Below are 19,618 nucleotides of genomic sequence, written 5' to 3'. Positions count from 1 at the left end.
TAGAATTAATTATTGAGACTGATTATTAGATTTCTAACTGCTTGAGTCGCATGTATATGTGTTTATGATAAGACGAGTTCGTTTTAGCAAAGAGATGGTAAACTTTATATTTTTTTATAATTCATTTCAGATTAATTATGAGACACTTAACCAGTTTATGATTGCATGCAACTTGACTCTAATTATTTAACAGTGTCGATAATATGTTTCAAGGTGTGTTTATTTTATTAGTGAAATAAATAAATATCAAGTCTCCCTATTGTGTCTGTACTGATAAACCACAAAGTTAAAAGACAGGTGAATAAAGGAATGAATGAAACACGGAGTCCGATCCTCCCCGATCAATATCAATAAGCAATACTCTTTTTTAGTTTCAATTCTTTTATCAAATATACCTTATACCCGATAAGTATAATTAAATATATATATAAAAAGTCCGATCCTGCCCCGTTTCTGCCCGTTCCTGTAAATCGTCGCCCGTTCTTGCCCGATCCATATCAATACAATACTCTTAATTCGTTGAATCCTATTATAAAATATATCTTATACCCGATAATAATAATTAAATATATCTAATATACATATCTTATACCCGATAAAAAAGATATAATAATATATATATATATATATAAAAAGTAGTCCGATGCTGCCCTGATTATGTAATTGCAATTCTTTTATCAAATATACCTTATACCAGATAAGTATAATTAAATATATATAAATCAGTCCGAACCTGCCCCGTTTCTGTCCGTTCCTGTAAATCGTCGCCCGTAATAACGACATAAATTTATATAATTTAGTCCGATTCTGCACCGATCATGTAATTGCAATCCTTTTATCATATATATCTTGTACCCGATAATGATAATTTAACATATCTAATATATATACCCATATTTATATTATTAATATATATAATTTCTGCCCGTTTCTGCCCGTTCCTGTAAATCGTCTGACCGCTTATACTTAGGGGGAAAACATATCGTTTCATATCATCTCCACTTATGCATGTAAAATAAATCTGCCCAAACCCATTATATCCATACACTCAGAAATAGCCTTACCGACCTAACGTTATACAGTTCTGATAAATAAAATGTTTTTCTATTTTGTTTTAAAACTACATATCTACTCCATAGGGCGATACATTCATTTTACCAGAGTACTTGTTTACCAAAAGTCGTCAAAAAAGAAAAGATAAAAATATTTTCGGATAACTGTTATCACTTTAGCATACCTAACAATCGCACCTTGCTTACGCAAAAAAATGCGTAACCAATATCTTTGTACATTTCTTATGGAAACAGGGAACAAAAAACAGTTATCAAATTTAGCCAAATATATTAAACTGAGTAATAAGAAAAGAAAAGACTATGTACCTATATAAAGAGGGATGTCTCTCTACACTATACCAATGGGTATGTGTGGGTGTATTTGTGGGTGTGGGTGTATTTGTGGTTGTGGGTGTGTATATGGTAGCTGCGGGAACCGTAGCTTCTATGTCCGATTTAAAAAAAAAAAATTTTTATTGTTGGACCATTTATGGTCCGATAACAATAATAATTATAAAAAAATCGGACATAGAAGCTACGGTTACCGCAGCTATGTCTATGGGTGTGAGTGATTGTATTGTTTATCCTTGTATATATATGTTTATTTTGAAATGATGAGCCGTAAGGTTCAAGGTAATAAAGAACTGAACTGAACGGAATTTCAGTATGAACTTCCAGTAATGTGTAAAATGTATAAAACAATGGTGAGAAATGAAGAATTTATTTCAAAACGTTTCACTTATAATGAATGCTATTTATTAAAAACTAATAATTCAACAATTTACAATTAACTATTTTGCGGTGCATATATGTTACAATAAATAAACCGAAAGTTATTAAATACCTAAAACCCAGAACAATTACAAAATAACATTAATATACACGTTTGTATTGACCATACTTAAAATTCCATCCCTATGAGGCTATATATCTTAGTAATGTATAATAATGTACAGAAATGGTTGAATCAGTTAAACAAGTTTGTAGATTTGTATTTGAATATGCTATGGACAGGTTGTTCATTTGTATAAATCGTTCGTAACTTCGTATAGCCAGTGTTGAAAGTTACTTTTTGTTGATTGGTAAACTTCGGGATATTTCGATAGTATTTACTATTGAAGACCATGTGACAAAGTTGACCTTTTAATAAGATATTTGTATCGTATATCCGTAACGTATCGTGTGGTACGCGTATCGTTGCAGCCCTATAGTTATATACAATCATCCTAGATACTCAGAGGTAACGTACACGTGCAGAGAGCGAAAAGGAGTGTAACCCATTGAGTATCGAGGATGGTACATAATGTATACAGTCAAATCGACACAATGTTTTTTTTTTTTTTATATATATATATTTGATTTTAATCTTTCGACCAATTTTACACTTACTGGTTGTATTATGGATATGTTTCGATAAATTAAGTGGTTTTTTCTGTTAATCTTTTGTTTAAAGTACCACTGCACAAGGTATACTCACGAAGAAGAATTCCACTCGAAGTTGGGCTTTTTTTTACTTGGAGTATTCTACCCTCTATATAAAAGCTGAAGCAACACCAAAAGAGTTTTTCTGGCTTAAGTAAATTCCCGTCAAGTTTGTAATGGGCTTTGCGGCCCATAAATTGGATAAAAAGTGTATTTTTTTCCCTTGCAATGAAAATTCCTAGATGGCTAGGTTGATAAAGCATAGGATTGTATAGTCAATAACGCATATGATATTGAGTACATCCGATCACAAACAGTGCGGAAATATCCCCCGAGAGTTGTGTTCTTTGTACTTTACGAGGAAGATATAAACAATGATTATGTTACCGCTTTTCACAATTGACCATGTCGACCATACACTCCTGAGTTTGAAGTCAAGGAGGCCACAGACTCTTGTACTTAAGCTGCATTCCTCAGTGTTTGCCTACAACTTAAACAATTGGTATGACTTAGCGCGGGACGATTTCCCGATCGTGAACATCCGATTTCTTGATAGTAACATCCCGACTTCATACGAATCGGTATTCAAGAGCTTCCTTTGAATAATGCGATTTCCGTGATAGATCTTCACTACTGAAATTGAAGACACAAGTTTTCAGAAGTTGCAGGTTGTCAGGCGCGTAGCTGCCTGTACGCTTTTAGTTTTGTTTGTGTTTGTGTGTTTTTCAATTTGGTCGATTTCTGACTGGCATCTTACACTAGTGACATATGTAAAAATATTACACGGGCGAATTCACTTGATAACAGGCCGATTATGTGATAAAATATAATTTAGTGCAAATTAAACTACAAGTTGTTATGATCTTCTTACATTGGATTTTAGGGTCAAGAGGTCATGGTGAATATGCAAGATTCAAAAGGAGAAGAGTTGTGTCACAAACATTTAAACCGACATCCACAATAAACTATCTAAACCCTATCCATACCTACAGTACTTTGTGTGGTACTAAAGGGGATAAAGGCTGAGTTTATCATAGGCTGAAATGGAGGTAGTCCTATAGCTGGTGGCACATACTGTCTTGAATGTTTTGTGTATCCATGAAAAGAAAAACTGTAAAACTTTCTTCCACTAACATGTTTAATTGAAATACACAAGTATGTTCACTTAATTATGAATTGTACAACAACCTTTTATAATAGTAACAACGTCAAACAGCGTGAATCAGACCAGCTATGGTAATCAACCCTTTGGTCAGATTCTGAAAGGTAAATATTTTTGCCCAACATATCCATATTAAACAAGTAGGATGAACATAAAAACAATCTAAAGACCAAGACAAGTTAAAAAGACATATTCCTGTCAATTTATATATCAAATATATAAATATGTATAATTGCATAAAATGAAGTCACTTCATAATTTTATTAAACATTTATTAAAATATTCCATAAGGCAAGAGATTGTGGTTATCTTTCATGTAAGAAAACTATCTCTTATGTTGTTTGATAATGAAGTTGAACTATTAAAAATATCTAAAAATGAAGCAAGTAACTGTAAAAAATAATAAAATAATATTTTCTTTAAAAATATATCTGAGAGGAATGGAGAAAAGAGAGTGCATTAAAATAGATGTGTAAGAAACCTAGTACATGTTAGTGTGACTAAAAGATACACTGTATATATATGATATGACATAACTCAAAGAGGATACCAAAAGTACAGACAGAGAGAAAAAGAAGTCCACCAGGCATATTAACTAAATTTCATAAGACTGTAACCATCAACAACCACAGTCCAATCAGTGTTAACATAACATAGTAGGAAAGGTTCAAATCTCACTCTAAAAAATTGATTTTGAATGAAAAATGAATATTAATAACACTTGTTTTCTCCTTCACCTTGTGACTTTGACATTAGGTGAGCAAACATGAATGATATATATGTACTTCATAACATCATACACAACCCTTCAAGAGTGGTGAGTAACGTCCAGTGACCTTGGACAGGGTTTTAAATATTATTTTATTAAAATCTGAAGAATCATGTACAGAGTGAAGCCTTGGTCAAGAAAACATTTATGCTCAAACTAATCAGGAATTGTTATCGGTTAAATGTCAGATATCTTAAAAATGTAAACGTTGAGTATCCCTCCCTATATTAGTTTACATCTTAATCACAGCCAATGATAAAAACATATATATTCACTTACAGTGTCACATAACACTGAAAATCAGCAGAGGTATTCTAAATTGTATCTTTCTCCCTCCATACATTTCAGTCTGATTTTGACCCTTTGACAATAAAGACCTAGTATGAAATCTGAAGTACCTGTACATTTATAGGTCTAAACAACCATCCTGTTAAACCTGATGTCAGATCATTAATTAAAGTTTTAATTAAATAACGGTTTTCTTACTTACTATTTTTCTTTCTTTATTAGCAAAATTGTATTTTATTAAGACTGAAATAAATTCAGGTATGTGGCACAATAAAATTGCCAAAAAAGAAACTTTACAATTTGTCTCATTTTAATGTGAATACTACCAAGTTAAAATCAAGATTTCTAACCTTATGGACAAACCTAAAATTGAAACTGCTGTGTGCTCAAAGCAGTATCGTGAACAGTCTACTGTGGTCAATTTTACTGTAAGCAACATCACTGACAGTAACGTTGATTGACTTATGTAGAAAAGATAAATTCATTTAAAGCTGTTAATACTAAAATTATACTGGTACTTCAGAGGATTCAGGAACAGTGTGTGATGCCGCCAAAAGCACAATTCTTTTGTCTACATACAGGGATATAATTAGAGATTTTTTTTATCATTCCTGTAAGATAATATTATATACATACTTTCTCAGTATGACTGGGTTTCAAACTTCAGAAAGCACTGATAAAAAGTTTAGGGTCAGAGGTAAAATATAACAAATGGTCAGGATACCATAAACCAACATATATTTTTTTTGCACAACAATGACAATTTGTAAAACTGATCAAGGTATTAAAACTCTAGCTAATTAGAATTAATTAATTTTGTCAAAAATTATATTAAAACATACATCATAGATTATCATGCAATTTAATATTCTAAAAGAATTTGTCAACAATTGCAAACTCAAAAGAGTCATCAATACTATCAAAGTCAATAACCGGTTAGTCACAGACCTTCACACTCAAAAGAGTTTGTCGCCATTTTAAATAGAGTATTCCATTCTCCTGTTTTACATTCTGGCTTACACATTCATTAGAACATCAAATTTTCCATTATAACGACCTTCTTTGAAACTGTTTAAATATATCATAACTTTTTCTTTTAAAATCAATAGAAATTTTATTCTCAGATTAAATCATTTAATTGAATTTAACTGGAGGAGAGGGTAGAATCCAATGGTTTAGCATAGTGTAATATATGTACCCAACTACAAAAAATACTTACAAACTGATTCTATACTTTAGATAGCATGCGTAAATAATTAACAAGGACAATATACTGTACACTAGGTAGCATCTCCTGTACAAATTCCATCAAAATATGGTTAAAATGGTCCTGTTTTTATAAAATAATCATAAATGCATGTTCTTTGTTCTACCGGTTTTTATACAATGGAAAAGGTGACATCTAATACAAATTCTTAGTTTCAAATTTTGATAAAGGCATTTAATGCAATATTTTCTGTTTGCCAAAATTGTGCTTTAAAATCCACTTCAACTTCTTGTTAATGTTCTTGCCATTATATAATCATCATCAATCTGGAATATCTTCATCAGTATAAAAACTTGTACCGAAAGCAGTTCATTTCAAATTGTCGTAATTTTTGTCACTATAAAAAAACTTGGATGAAAGTAATGAACAACATGATGATGTAAATTACAGTAAAAGTAGTATATCCCTATTAACCTTTAGAGTAAATATCATTATAGTGTACAACATTAAAATCCTAACCAGACACCTTAAGTGTTTCCTGCTGGTCCAATATAGTACATAAACGATTACGATATTCTTTGTATAGTATATCACGGGTTAATGTTTTTAATGTTAATTATGCTTTTTTGAATTATTTTTTCCAGCCGACACATCAATGAAACATCAAATTTCAGTTCCATTTAAATAATATAAGGAATTACATTTTGTTATTTACTAAGAAACCAACAGATTTAAGGTCTAAATAATGAAGTTTTGCCGTAAAGCTAGTCTCTCACATATATGCGAGAGTTTTCCTAATTATAGACATAAAGCTACATCTATCCCTCGGTACCAGCCTAGGCACATGTCAAAAGCACTTCATGTTGGTATGTCTGTCCATAGGTACCAGCTCAGGTGTTAGTAACTCCTCGTGTTGGTATGTCTGTCCATAGGTACCAGCTCAGGTGTTAGTAACTCCTCGTGTTGGTATGTCTGTCCATAGGAACCAGCTCAGATGTTAGTAACTCCTCGTGTTGGTATGTCTGTCCATAGGTACCCGCTCAGCTGTTAGTAACTCCTCATGTTGGTCATGACCAGGCCCACATAAACACCTACGATGATCATGGACACGACAATGCTTGCAACACCAGCAAAGATGGCTATGTTAGAAAGCTGACGAGCTGAGTTGGAACTTGATCTTGCACCTTGAAAGTCACCACGGGCATAGGCATTTTTCGCCTGAAATTATTTCAATTTTTGAACATATAAGGTACATGGATCACATACAAATTCCATCTCAGTCTAAACATACAGTGTATTAGTGCAATATATCTGCCTCTCAATAATCATAAACTGCATTTGTAGTCAAGTGGAATGCTCAAAACTCAACACCAGACAACATATACACAGGGTTTTGGCCGGTATTTTGGGAAAGGGTCCCTGAGCAGGAATTGGGAATAAAGCATCGGCATTTGGCAAAAATTGGAAAATTTCATCGGTATTCCCACATGTACAGGTTTGAAAAAATATCATAAGTTTGGAAAAATTGAACCTGCAATTTGATAGTTTTCCTCTAGCTGTTTGTTAACATAAAATGTATAGCAATAAATAAACAAATCAATTATCAGTGTTCTTGTTATTCAATTTCACAAATTTTGCTATTTATGTATTTGAATGCTCCTTCGTGAACGGTAATACTTTAAGCATTGCACATATTACGACTTGAAATTTGTATTTATACACATGCTTTTTAATCCAATTGGGAAAATAAAGTTGGAAATTGGGAAAATGCAGGGTCATTTTTCAATTGGGAATGGGTCCCTGTATACGTACCGGACCCTATAAACATCTGGCAAAACCCCTGAATTACATAGACTTATGTAGGATAAGGGTTATACATATTACAAGTGGGAACCTCAGTAATACCAGTAAACTGTAATCTCAAATATATCTACAGCATCATTATCTCTGGGGGATAATTTGTATATATGTCCTCTCGAAAAAGAGAAATATAATATACATACATCAAGCTGATCTACACTGACAATTAATCATCTTACCTGATACCTATGCATGTAGATTAAGTTAATTAATATATTTTAACACAAATGGAACAGATGTTTTAATGATTTATATGATGTTTTGAATTGACTTGCAATTTTGATTTTTTCCTACATACCTCACTGGCTTTCATGATGGCGAATATTCCCACAGGCCAGAAGCAGCAGATGGTAGTGAAGATTGCCCTGTTCATGAAGTCGGGTGGAGGAGGTTCCGAAAATGTCTGAGGCGGAGGTACCACATGTATCTATTGAACAATAGCAACTTTTGTCAAATAAAAAACTGAAGTTATATATATTCCATTTAGAAAATGTCCATACATAAATGCGGCATTATGCCCCCTAAACCTTGAAGTTGGTATACTAATGAAAATGGATCTGTTGACAAAATAGGGGTGGATGACCTATAAAGAAAAGTGACCTTGGGACTCATTCAAATTTTTCTTACAACATAAAATAAGGTCAAGGTTATTTCTTTATTGCACTCCATTTTTCATTTTTTGCAAGCTGCTGGCATATATATCATGACTATTGGCTTTTTGTTCTGCAGAAAAAGCCTTATTTTGAATTTGAACAGGCTAATCAAGTCATTACTCTTTTCAAACTTTCTAGCACTCATTACAGGCAAATGCAAGCCAATTGCTATGACTTTAAGCCTCTTCGTGTTTTTGAAGATACAGGTCTAGTGTTTAAATATATACATGTATATTTGACCCCTGTAACCTTGAATATCAGTTTAATTCCTTTCTTTTCCAAAGCTTTTAGCGTTCCATATGCATGCTGGCAAGCTACATTCTGTATCATATATCACAAATCTAAGCCTCTAAGTTCTTCAATAAAAAGTCATTTGAATTTTAACAGATTTGATGCACGTCATCCATTATTCAAGGTCATTCCTTTTCACAAAGTCTGTTGCCCTATCTGGTTCCAGCAAGATACTGAATGCATATAACAAACCTAGGGCTTTTGATTCTTTAGCAGGAACTGTTGGAGTGTTTTAACATATATTTGACCCATGTGATCTTGAACACAAGAGGTCCAGAGGGTCTGTATCGCTCACCTGGATATCTAAGCAATCATGGCAACATATTCTTCAATTAAGATCTCAGGGATAGGGCCAAACCCCAAGGCCTACCCATTTGTAGCAAATCTGTATTGGATTTTTCATGTCCAGTAATTATATTGTGGTTATGGGGTGGGGATCTCAACTGTTTCCAAGTTGTGACTCAGAAACTAGGTCCCTAGGATTGTGGCCAGGCCCCAGGGTCAATTCTAATAGCATGACTGCATTTGTCTTTTCATGCCCAACAACTGTTTATATAGTTTTGGGGTGGGGATCGCAACCGTTTCAAAGTTATGACCCAGGGGTTAAGTCTTCAAGGGTGGGGTAGGACCCCAGAACAATCCTGGAAATATATGTGCATTCGTCTCTTTATACTCAGCAATTGTATTATAGTTTTGGTTGAAATCTGAACCGCTTCAAAGTTAGGACACAGGGGTTTTAAAGTCTGCAAGGGTGAAGCAGACCCTGAGGTCAATTCTAATATCATGACTGCACTTGTCTCACGGACAACAGACGGATGCCACGGAATGACATAAGCTCACATTGATCCTTCAGACCCGGTGAGCTTGTAAAAAGTCAAGGTTATTTCTTTTCCAAATCTCTGTCACACTCCATACCAACATTGTCCAGGCCACATATCATGATTGCAGGCCTTTCGGTTTTCAGCAGAAGCAGTTAAAGTGTTTAACAGATTTGACCCCTATAACCTTCAATACAGGTCAATATAATTTCCTTTTGTTAAAAGTCATGCCAGCAACTAACAGGTTAATCATGATTCTAGGCCTCTAGTTACTACATAAAAAGCTGTTTATAAGTATTTCAAAAGATCTGATATCTGTGACCTAGAATATATAGGTCAAGCTCATCTCTTTTCTCCAACTCATTCCTACTCTGTGCCTGCAAGATACTGGCCATATATATCATGACTCCTAGGCTAGATCTTTTGATTTTTCAGAAGAAATTGTTCGAGAGGTTAACAGTTTTAACCCAGTGACCTTGAATACTGATCACGGTCATTTCCTTTTCACAGGATATACCAGTAGTTGAACTGTAGCATAACATGTCAGCTAGCTATATATACTGGCATGCATCTTGAATTCAAGCCTTTTGGTTCTTCAGAAGAAGCTGTTCGAATGCAAAAATTCCTTGCATAAAACCAATAAACGTGAAAATGTGTTTATTACCTGTGTCTGTCCCGGTGCCATCTGAGGTTGGAAATGTGGATGTTCAGTTTGGTACATTGGGGCAGTTGGCACGGAATTATAGCCAGGTGGAGGAGGCTGATACTGGCCCTGGGGTGGGTAGCTTGGAGGAGGCTGATACTGACCCTGGGGCGGGTAGCTTGGGGGTGGACCTGAGAAACATTAAAGAAGTACATAACACTTTTAAAGTATGATACAGTTGAACATTGTTCATCTCCTTGGTCAATCATATAAAAATTGTATTTATAAAAAAATGTCCTAGATATCCTGTCTCCTCATATACAGATGGCAGGATTGTTGGTAAATCGAGTATTTGAGATAAAATGTATACAATGTACAATGTATATATTTTGTTACTCCAAAAGTTCACATGTACAGTAAATTGAAGTGATGTAATGTTTATCATCCTTATTCAATACCAGAACCCAATATGAGTTAAGGAACTTATAATTACTGCTTTTGATGTGTTTAGCAACAATTGAACTACTATACTATGGCCTGGGCCCTTATTCATGAAACCGTTCTCATGCTCAAGCATGGAATTTGTGCGCAAGCCTAATTTTAAGTTAATAATAACATCTTACTTTGTCAAAGAATTGAAAAAAATTAAAGAGACTTAGAGCCGAATACAGTTTTCAATGTTTACATTTGACATTTTTACTGTTTGACATGATTTGAGTGAGTTACAAGAAAGTTGTTTGAGCACATAATCCATGCTTGAGCATGAGAATGGTTTTATGAATACAGGCCCTGGCTTCCTATTGGTCAAGATGTAGATAGTGTCCTATTTCAGTCATTTTTATAATCAGGGATGTACAATCCCACTATACGGACGCCCAGAACAATTATTTTTTGTCAGAGCTACTACTACCAGGTTTTAAGATAGGTCAGGCTTGTTATTTTCATTTTTTGTATAGGCCAAGTTAATAACTGAAATAGCAACACATGTACAGGGACAGCTGGCATTATACACAGATACACAGATTTATTCTGACTGTAGGAAATTGTACAATTTCTTCTGCTGTCAGCTCAATTATAAAAGTTACAATAGTACATATAGTACCTTGGTTAAACATATTAATAACATGGTTTCTGAGTATTTTTTGCGAGAGCTGCACAGTTCCATAGAGAACAGATGTTCAATGATTATATTACAGTAACATTGTGAATTGAATGAGCGTGGTTCAAAAATAACATGAGGCCCATGGGCCTTAACGGTCACCTGACATCCGATTCAAATTAGGACTGTCATCCAGGGGCCAATTCATACTTTTCGTCGGTCTGAGTGACCTTGCTGCATCGTCCATTAATTTTTCCTTGTGAACACAATAACTTCAGTAAATATGAACCGATTTTGATGCAGCTTTGTATCAATGAGATCTTGGATGAGTTTGAATACCGACCAATTTGACCACAACTTACATAGTTATTCCCCTTGGCAGTGACGTATAATACGTCTCTGCCCTTGGTATTTCTGTTATTGTTGGACCCTGTGAGCACGATAAATGAAATAAATGGGTGTGACTCCAATTTTGACCCAAGGAGTCTGTTTTGAACAAACTTGGTAACTGTATGTCTTCTGTTCTTGGTTAAAAGAAACAAGTAAAAGCGTAAATCAATGATTTATAAAATAAGGCACAACATTTTAATAGCACCTTGCATTTTGTTAGTAGCAAAAATGTGTCATGAATGAAAACAAGAGGCCCAGGGGCCTTAATAGCTCATCTGGTATTTTATTTTTCAATTTAAAACCTGCTGAGTACCATTCAGGTTTATCAAAGAAGTACAAGAAGCAAAGTTGCAAGAAGAACTACATATAAATTTGTTTTGGTGGGAAAGACACCAAGAAAATGAGTTGCCATGTTATGTCCCAATTTTCCTCTATTTCCCCTATTGGGCCTCACATGCACCTTTTTATACAAATTAAACAAATTGAGTTTTTTTCCCCTAAGCATGCTTCAGACCACATTTGGGAAATCCCTTCATTTGTACAGAAGGGAAAATATATTTCTCTATTTCCCCTATTGGGCCCTGCTACTCTGCCTGGTTGGCGGGGAACACATCTTCCATTTATAAATATTCAATTCCCTTTGCCCCTAGGACAAGTTTGGTTAGGTTAAAATCCCTTCAACGGTACAGAAGGAGAAGAATCTTTATTGTTTTCCTCTATTTCCCGTAATGGGCCCCATTCATCTGCCACAAAGAAGGGGGTCCACACTCTTCAGTTTATACAAATTGATTCTTTTGTCTCTAAGCATGCTTCAGACTGCATTTGGTTTAAATCCCTTCACTTGCATAGTAAGAGAAAAAAAAAATCCTCTATTTCCCCTATTGGGCCCCGCCCCTATGACCCCAGAGGCCTGAGGGCCCACACCCTCTGTTTATACAAACTTGAGGCTCCTTTGTTCAAAGATGCTCTAGAACAAATTTGGTCAAAATCCTTTTATTGGTTGAGAAGAAGAAGAATTTTAGAGATTTACCTATTTTCCCCCTATTTGGCCCCACCCCTCTGCCCCAGCGGGACCATACCCTTCGTTTATACAAAACTGAGAACCCTTTGGCCAATGATGCTTCAGACTAAGTTTGGTCAAAACCCCTTCATCGGTACAAAAGGAGAAGGATATTTAATGTTTTCCTCTATTTCCCCTAATGGGCCCCACCGTTCTGCCCTAAAGAAGGGGTGCAACACACCTCAGTTTATACAAAATGGATTCTTTTGGCCCTAATCATGCTTCAGACTGCATTTGGTTTAAATCCCTTCACTTGTATAGCAGGAGAAAAAAAATCCTCTATTTCCCCTATTGGGCCCAGACCCTCCGCCCCCAGAGGGACCACAACCTCCATTTATACAAACTTAAGTCTCCTTTGTCCAAAGATGCTCTAGGACAAATTTGGTCAAAGTCCTTCAATTGGTTGAGAGGGAGAAGATTTTTAAAGATTTACCTATTTGGCCCGGCCACTCTGCCCCCAGGGGGACCATACCCTCCGTTTATACAAAACTGAGAACCCTTTGGCCAATGATGCTCCAGACCAAATTTGGTCAAAATCCTCTGAGCCGTTCAGGACTAGTAGCGTTTTAAAGGAAAAAGTTGACGGACGACGGACAATGTGACATGGGATAAGCTCACCCAAGGCCCTTTGGGCCAGGTGAGCTAAAAAAAGGTGTACCACATGAATTTACATCTATTCTTGTGTAATGGCAATCAACATCACAGGGACAAATAAAAATATAATGACAAATGGCAATAACTCTGCAGGTTACCGTCAAATAATTACCGGACAAAGTTTAATTGAACTCTTGTCAACATTTATTCAAGTTATCGTGTTTACAAGGTCCAATAATAATATTATTACAAAGTGCAATAACTCTGTAAGTTAGTGTCAAATAATTCCCAGTTTCGAACTCATTCGAGATCTTATTGATATAAGGCTACATACAGTTTCATCAAACTTGGTTGATATTTACTCAAGTTATCGTGAACACAAGGTCCAATACAAAATAGTGTAATAATATTATTACAAAGGACATTAACTCTGTAAGTTACTGTCGAATAATTCCCATTTTCGAACTCATCCGAGATCTTAATTGTATAAGGCTGCATACAAAGTTTCATCAAACTTAGTTGATAATAACTTAAGTTATCATGTTCACAAGGTCCAATAATAATATTATTACAAAAGGCAATAACTCTGTAAGTTACTGTCAAATAATTCCAATTTTCAACTCGTCCGGGATCTTATTGATATATGGCTGCATACAAAGTTTCATCAAACTCGGTTAACATTTACTGAAGTTATCATGTTCACAGGGAAAAGTTAATGCACAACGTATGACGGACGACGACGGACAAAAGACTATCACAATAGGTTACCATGACCTATGGTCAGGTAACCTAAAAATGTTGGTACGTATATATGGGTGTCTCTTGCATATCGCAATTTTTAAATGTACAGTGTTAGTAACAGAATTAAAATATAATACCTTGCTATCATATCTGATTCATTTGTGTAATTGATTTTTAAAAATAATAGTTCAAAACTACTAAATCAATTATCTAAAAAAAGCATTGATTAAAGTGTTAAAGAATATTTTCAATAATGTTTTTATGAACTTATTCAATAGCACTTTGTCATAAACATTAGCAGTAATCAGGCTATATGCATTCATATAGCAGTACGTGAGTTATGCCCTCATAAATGATACTTTCTCACAGAAAGTATAAATATAAGATATAGATAGATATAAGACGACAATAATGCCACACCAAATAAAAATAAATATACATTTGTATAAATGTAAAAAAAAAAATCAACTTTGAACATTTGCTATCAAACTTCAGTAGTGGAGTTTAAACAGGCCCTGGTGTGGGGAAGGTGGAGGAACTAGGTTAAACCGAGAAGGGGCAAATTTGTGGTTATGTAAACCTCTGCTATAGGAATTGCAGAACTAAACCAGCCAATCAGGAATGAGCTAGGGTTTGTTAAGTTGGTTGTTCCCATGTAAAATTAGATATGGTCAATTACTGTGCCTCAGAGGCATTTATTTGAGGAACTGCAGCTGATGGCCAATGCATGCACAATTCTATAATGAATGAAAGCTACATGAACATATGATCTACATGTACATGTTACTTTGACTAAAGGTGACAATTGTGCAATATTGCATAAAAGAGAAAAATTTGTAGAGAACAAAAAGATGAAAAAGAACATATCAAATTGACTAAAACAATAAGGTTTGGGAGATATGAGTATGTTATAAGTAAATTATTAAATTATTAAATATAATAAGAAAATAATTAAACACAAGGGGTGCTGTTCACATGGAGTATTTCTGAAGCCGTGATTTGAAGGCATTCAGACGTGGAGAATATATCTGGAGGAAGAAAGTTCAGAGGGAGACGTAGTGAGGAAAGAAGCTGAACTTATTATAATCTGTTCTTGACTGAAAGAGTGGGTAAGAGGAGGCACGGTAGTCCAATGGAATGACGCCGGGCTCATGACCGATGGCGAAGGGTTAATGCGGGTTCGCGCCACGGCACGGCAATGTGTTGTATCTTTGAGCAAGTTACTTTACTCCGCTTGTTCTAGTCTACTCAGCTGTAAATGAGTATGTGGTTGGGCAGTGCTAGAGTTGTTGAATGTTAGCTGTTAGCGCCAAAATGGCAGCTCTGGCTGTATGCTCCTCAGGGAGTTGAGAACGATATTGGCAGGTTGCAAAGGCCCTATAACCACGGATAATAATTTGTGAACCGCTTTGAGACGACCTACAAACTAGGTTGTGATAAAGCAGTATATAAGAACCTCCAATTATTATTATTGGTTTGGATTGGCTGATCTAGTGTGTATGTGTCTTGATTGATGTTTTAAATAATTGTCAGGATTAATGGTATTTCTGATTTTAAATAACATGCATATGGTCACTATGGCTTTGTTTCGCCAGCATTCTAACGTGTCCCAACCTAATTGATCTAACATGGAGGTGACACTGCTGGTGTTGTAATAGCTAGGGATTAGTGGTATATCGTGTCACTATTCTTTTGCACCCTATCAAGGTTTTCTTTTGAGTTTTTTTGGTGAGTGGGGACCATACAGCATACTTGACAACTCCCCCTATTTAGGAGGGAGATTCTCAATTTTTTACCTTGAAATGTAGCATTTTCAACCAATGAATTTGCTAAACTATTTTTATTTTCTAAGATCTGATGATTTCATATCAAAGAACAACTCAAAAGATGGCTTTTAAAAGTGTAATTACATACACACCTTTCATTTATGCCATACAGTGGAACAGTAAAACTCCAAGTTTGATCTTACCATATAGCTTTATATATATATGCTGTTGCTATAACCATGTACATTGTATGACTTTCGAAAAGGAAGTATATATTTCAATATATATTGGTGAATTTGCCCAGGCCAGAGGTAAATTATGTTTGTCTGACTCTAGGGTCACCAGTTTTCCTTGTTAATTTACTTTTGTTAACTATATTTCCTTGTTAATTTACTTTTGTTAACTATATTTCCTTGTCAATTTACTTTTGTTTAAGTTATGTAGGATAAATTACACTCTATATGCCATTAAACCCCTGTCAACTTGACAAGACAGGATTTTTGAAGACTTTGTCAGCCAAAGTATTAAAATCAGTGTGGTGTTCAACTTCAAATATTCCAACATATCGTTTAAATGTTAAGTAGGGGACAGCCAGTTAATAAGGACACTTTTCAAATGATTACTGTTAATAAAGGTCCCCTGGTACAGTTTATCAACATGCTATGTGCAATATATCATAGATATTCTATGAACATGTTTGAAATATTTTAATTCATGTGTATTTCCGCATTTTGTATACTGCTGTACAGTGTGGGGAGGCTCTACTGACAATATAATGAACAAAAGGCCCAGAGGGCCTGTATCGCTCACCTGGATATCTAAGCAATCATGGCAAAATATTCTCCAAATGAGATCCAAGGGAATATGCCAGACCCCAAGGCCAATCCTTGTAGCATATCTGTATTTGGTTTTTTATGCCCAGCAATTTTATGTATGGTTATGGGGTGGGGATCTCAACTGTTTCCAAGCTGTGACTCAGAAACTAGGTCCCTAGGGTTGTGGCCAGACCCCAGGATCAATTCTAATATCATGACTGCATTTGTCTCTTTATGCCCAACAATTGTATATATAGTTTTGGGGTGGGGATCTTAACCATTTCAAAGTTATGACCCAGGGGTTAAGTCTCCAAGGGTGGGGCAGTCCCCAAGGCCATCCTGGAAGCATATGTGCATTCATCTCTTTATACTCAGCAATTGTATATATGGTTATAGGGTGGGGATCTCAACTGTTTCCAAGCTGTGACTAAGAAACTAGGTCCCTAGGGGTTCGGTCAGACCCCAGGGTCTATTCTAATATCATGACTGCATTCGTCTCTTTATGCCCAGCATTTGTATATATAGTTTTTGAGTGGGGATCTCAACCGTTTTAAAGTTATGGCCCAAGGACTATGTTTCCAAGGGTGGGGCCAGACCCTAGGGCCATCCTGGAAGCAAATGTGCATTCTTCTCTTTATACTCAGCAATTGTATATGTGGTTATATGGTGGGGATCTCAACCATTTCCAGGCAATAAACTTTTTTTGGTCCCACCCCTTAGCCCGGGGGGTCAGCCCCACCATTTGTACAATTTTGAATCCCCAACACCTAGGGATGCTTCCAGTCAAATATGGTTGATATCTATCTCTTAGTTCCAGAGAAGAAGTCGCTTAAAGTAATATAGCTAAATAACCCTTTTTGGCCCCGCCCCTCAGCTGCCACGGGGGTCAGCCACACCATTTGTACAATTTTGAATCCCTGCCTCCCATGAATGCTTTTGATCAAATATGATTGATATCCAGTGCATAGTTCTACAAAAGAAGTCGTTTGTAGCAATATAGTCAAAATGCCCCCTTTTGGCCCCGCCCCTCAGCCCCCTGGGGGGTCAGCCCCACCATTTGTACAATTTTGAATCCACACCACCTAGGAATGCTTCCAGTCAAATCTAGTTGAATTCCAATCTGTGGTTAAGAAGAAGAAGTCGTTTAAAGAAATTGTTGACGGACGGACGACGGACGCCACGGTATGACATAAGCTCACCTTGGTCCTTTGGACCCGATGAGCTAACAAGTTAAATAAATTCAGAAACGTGCAGCACGCCTAATTTTAGATGTTCCATTTGAAACCCCTTCAAAAGAAATGTTTTCTGTAATGAAATGGATGCCTATCAAATTGTATATTAATTATAGAAAGACTGTAATGACCTTTAAATGTGTACATGTATAGACTTGCTCCTGAATATTGATGTTCTTGTTTTAAACATGTAAACAGTGTCCACTCCAGAGCTACACGACGGGCTGAACAGAATGTGTTGTACATTCCAACACTTTTAAGCATAGAGCTATAAAGCACTACTGTGATTCATACTTTTAGATAACGAAAACAGTTTTTAATTTATGCTATATTAGCGTATATCCTGGTAATTTTTATACTTTGCTATATTAGCATATATGTATGTAAGGCTCCAGCCATTTTTAAACTATTATCAGACCTTCAAGGCACGAGAGTTATGCTTTCTGTGATATTTGATGTATTGTACTATATAATTGCATGTAATATTTTCAGCAATCTCATAACTTACATTTTAGATGTCATTTATGTTTTATTTATATTACTATGATTTAAGAAATACTATGTAAACATTAACACATTTTCCTAACAAAGAGGAACCTGAGGGAGATAAGCCTTTGGCTAAATCAGGTTTTTTAATCTTCAATAAATAAAGTTTATTATTATTATTAATAAATAAAGTTTATTATTATTATATATATATACAGTACTGAGTATGTATTTGGTTTTTGTGGAGATTATTGTTACATAACTGTTGTCTCGAATCATACCTTTTTTAGGGACATCATTTCCGAAAATCAAGTTTCCAGACGTTGCATATCATGCATGAAGACGAATATTATTAGACACACCTTTAAAAATTTGCTATTTTCAGACTTTTGGATATTCTGGGTACTGTCCGTCAACAGTCTAACATCCATATACTATTACTAACAGAGTTTGATTTAATCATTATAATAATGACATGTAATTGGATTATGTATTATTCATATAAGAACTGTCCGTATTTACCAGGATGTCCTATATTTGTATACATACACAAGTCAAGTGTTAGTTGTAACAAGTACATTATTTAGTTGAGAGATTCTTTAAATTAACTTTGAACATGCAGAACTTATATAAATTTACAATGTGAAAAATGAGGATCAAATTCAGTGATCATGAGAAGAGTGCATCACTATTTCAAATACCACAGAATCTAATTCCGTTATTACGCAACAGAAGTAGACTAGTAGTCTATATTAGACTTGTATTTTTTTTCAGAGGATCAGGTATTGCGCAATAATATTGTACATATATATATCATGTCTGATAGACCTCGGTAATAACGCGTACGGTTAGTTTAATTTTCGATGAATCGAAGTGAAGTCAGATACATAAATTGTTGAAGCAGGAATCATGTTGGTGTGAGAAAATAATTAAAGCAAACTTAAAGCTTTCAGGTTCAATTTTGGTGAGCAAGTTGCCCTACCACTCCACCCCCTCTAAAAAAATTAAAGGGCCCTGACGGCGATTCCCAAAGGTTTCGACTGTACGCGAGTCCCAAACTGAAAGTGCCGACGGTTCCCGATTGAAGAAAATGATGACGTTGAATTCAATATCTTACCTCCCTTTTCACTGCTCATATTGTTTGGTGACTGAAATTCCCTACTCGGCTGCTAAATTGTTAATTGTTAACAACTTCCACTCCTATTCTCAAATCAATTTGTTTTGACGTAAACTGCTGCTGCGCCACCTATCTTCTTTCGACGTCTCAGGG

General features: G+C 35.3%; 1 protein-coding gene across 1 annotated transcript; it reads right to left on the bottom strand.

The window, feature by feature from the left end:
• Positions 1 to 3,598: 3,598 nt before the first annotated feature.
• LOC110441553 (proline-rich transmembrane protein 1-like) lies at positions 3,599 to 19,584 on the bottom strand. The gene is made up of 4 exons (XM_021484732.1): positions 19,466 to 19,584; positions 10,187 to 10,356; positions 8,059 to 8,187; positions 3,599 to 7,118 (listed from the first exon to the last, which is right to left on the bottom strand). Exons 1-4 carry the CDS (start codon positions 19,482 to 19,484, stop codon positions 6,948 to 6,950), a joined length of 489 nt encoding a protein of 162 aa, XP_021340407.1. The 5' UTR covers positions 19,485 to 19,584; the 3' UTR covers positions 3,599 to 6,947.
• Positions 19,585 to 19,618: the final 34 nt, after the last annotated feature.

The sequence above is a fragment of the Mizuhopecten yessoensis genome, unplaced genomic scaffold (genome assembly GCF_002113885.1).
Source record: "Mizuhopecten yessoensis strain PY_sf001 unplaced genomic scaffold, ASM211388v2 scaffold716023, whole genome shotgun sequence".
NCBI classification, from domain to species: Eukaryota; Metazoa; Mollusca; class Bivalvia; order Pectinida; family Pectinidae; genus Mizuhopecten; species Mizuhopecten yessoensis.
The sequence above is the reverse complement of the archived record's forward strand: the minus strand, read 5'-3'. Positions and strand labels throughout refer to the sequence as shown.

Coding starts and splice junctions, on each gene's coding strand:
- LOC110441553 (XM_021484732.1), bottom strand. Junction 8,188..10,186: donor TGGCACCGGGACAGACACAG/GTAATAAACACA, acceptor ATTGTTCAATAG/ATACATGTGGTACCTCCGCC. Junction 7,119..8,058: donor CCATCATGAAAGCCAGTGAG/GTATGTAGGAAA, acceptor AAATAATTTCAG/GCGAAAAATGCCTATGCCCG.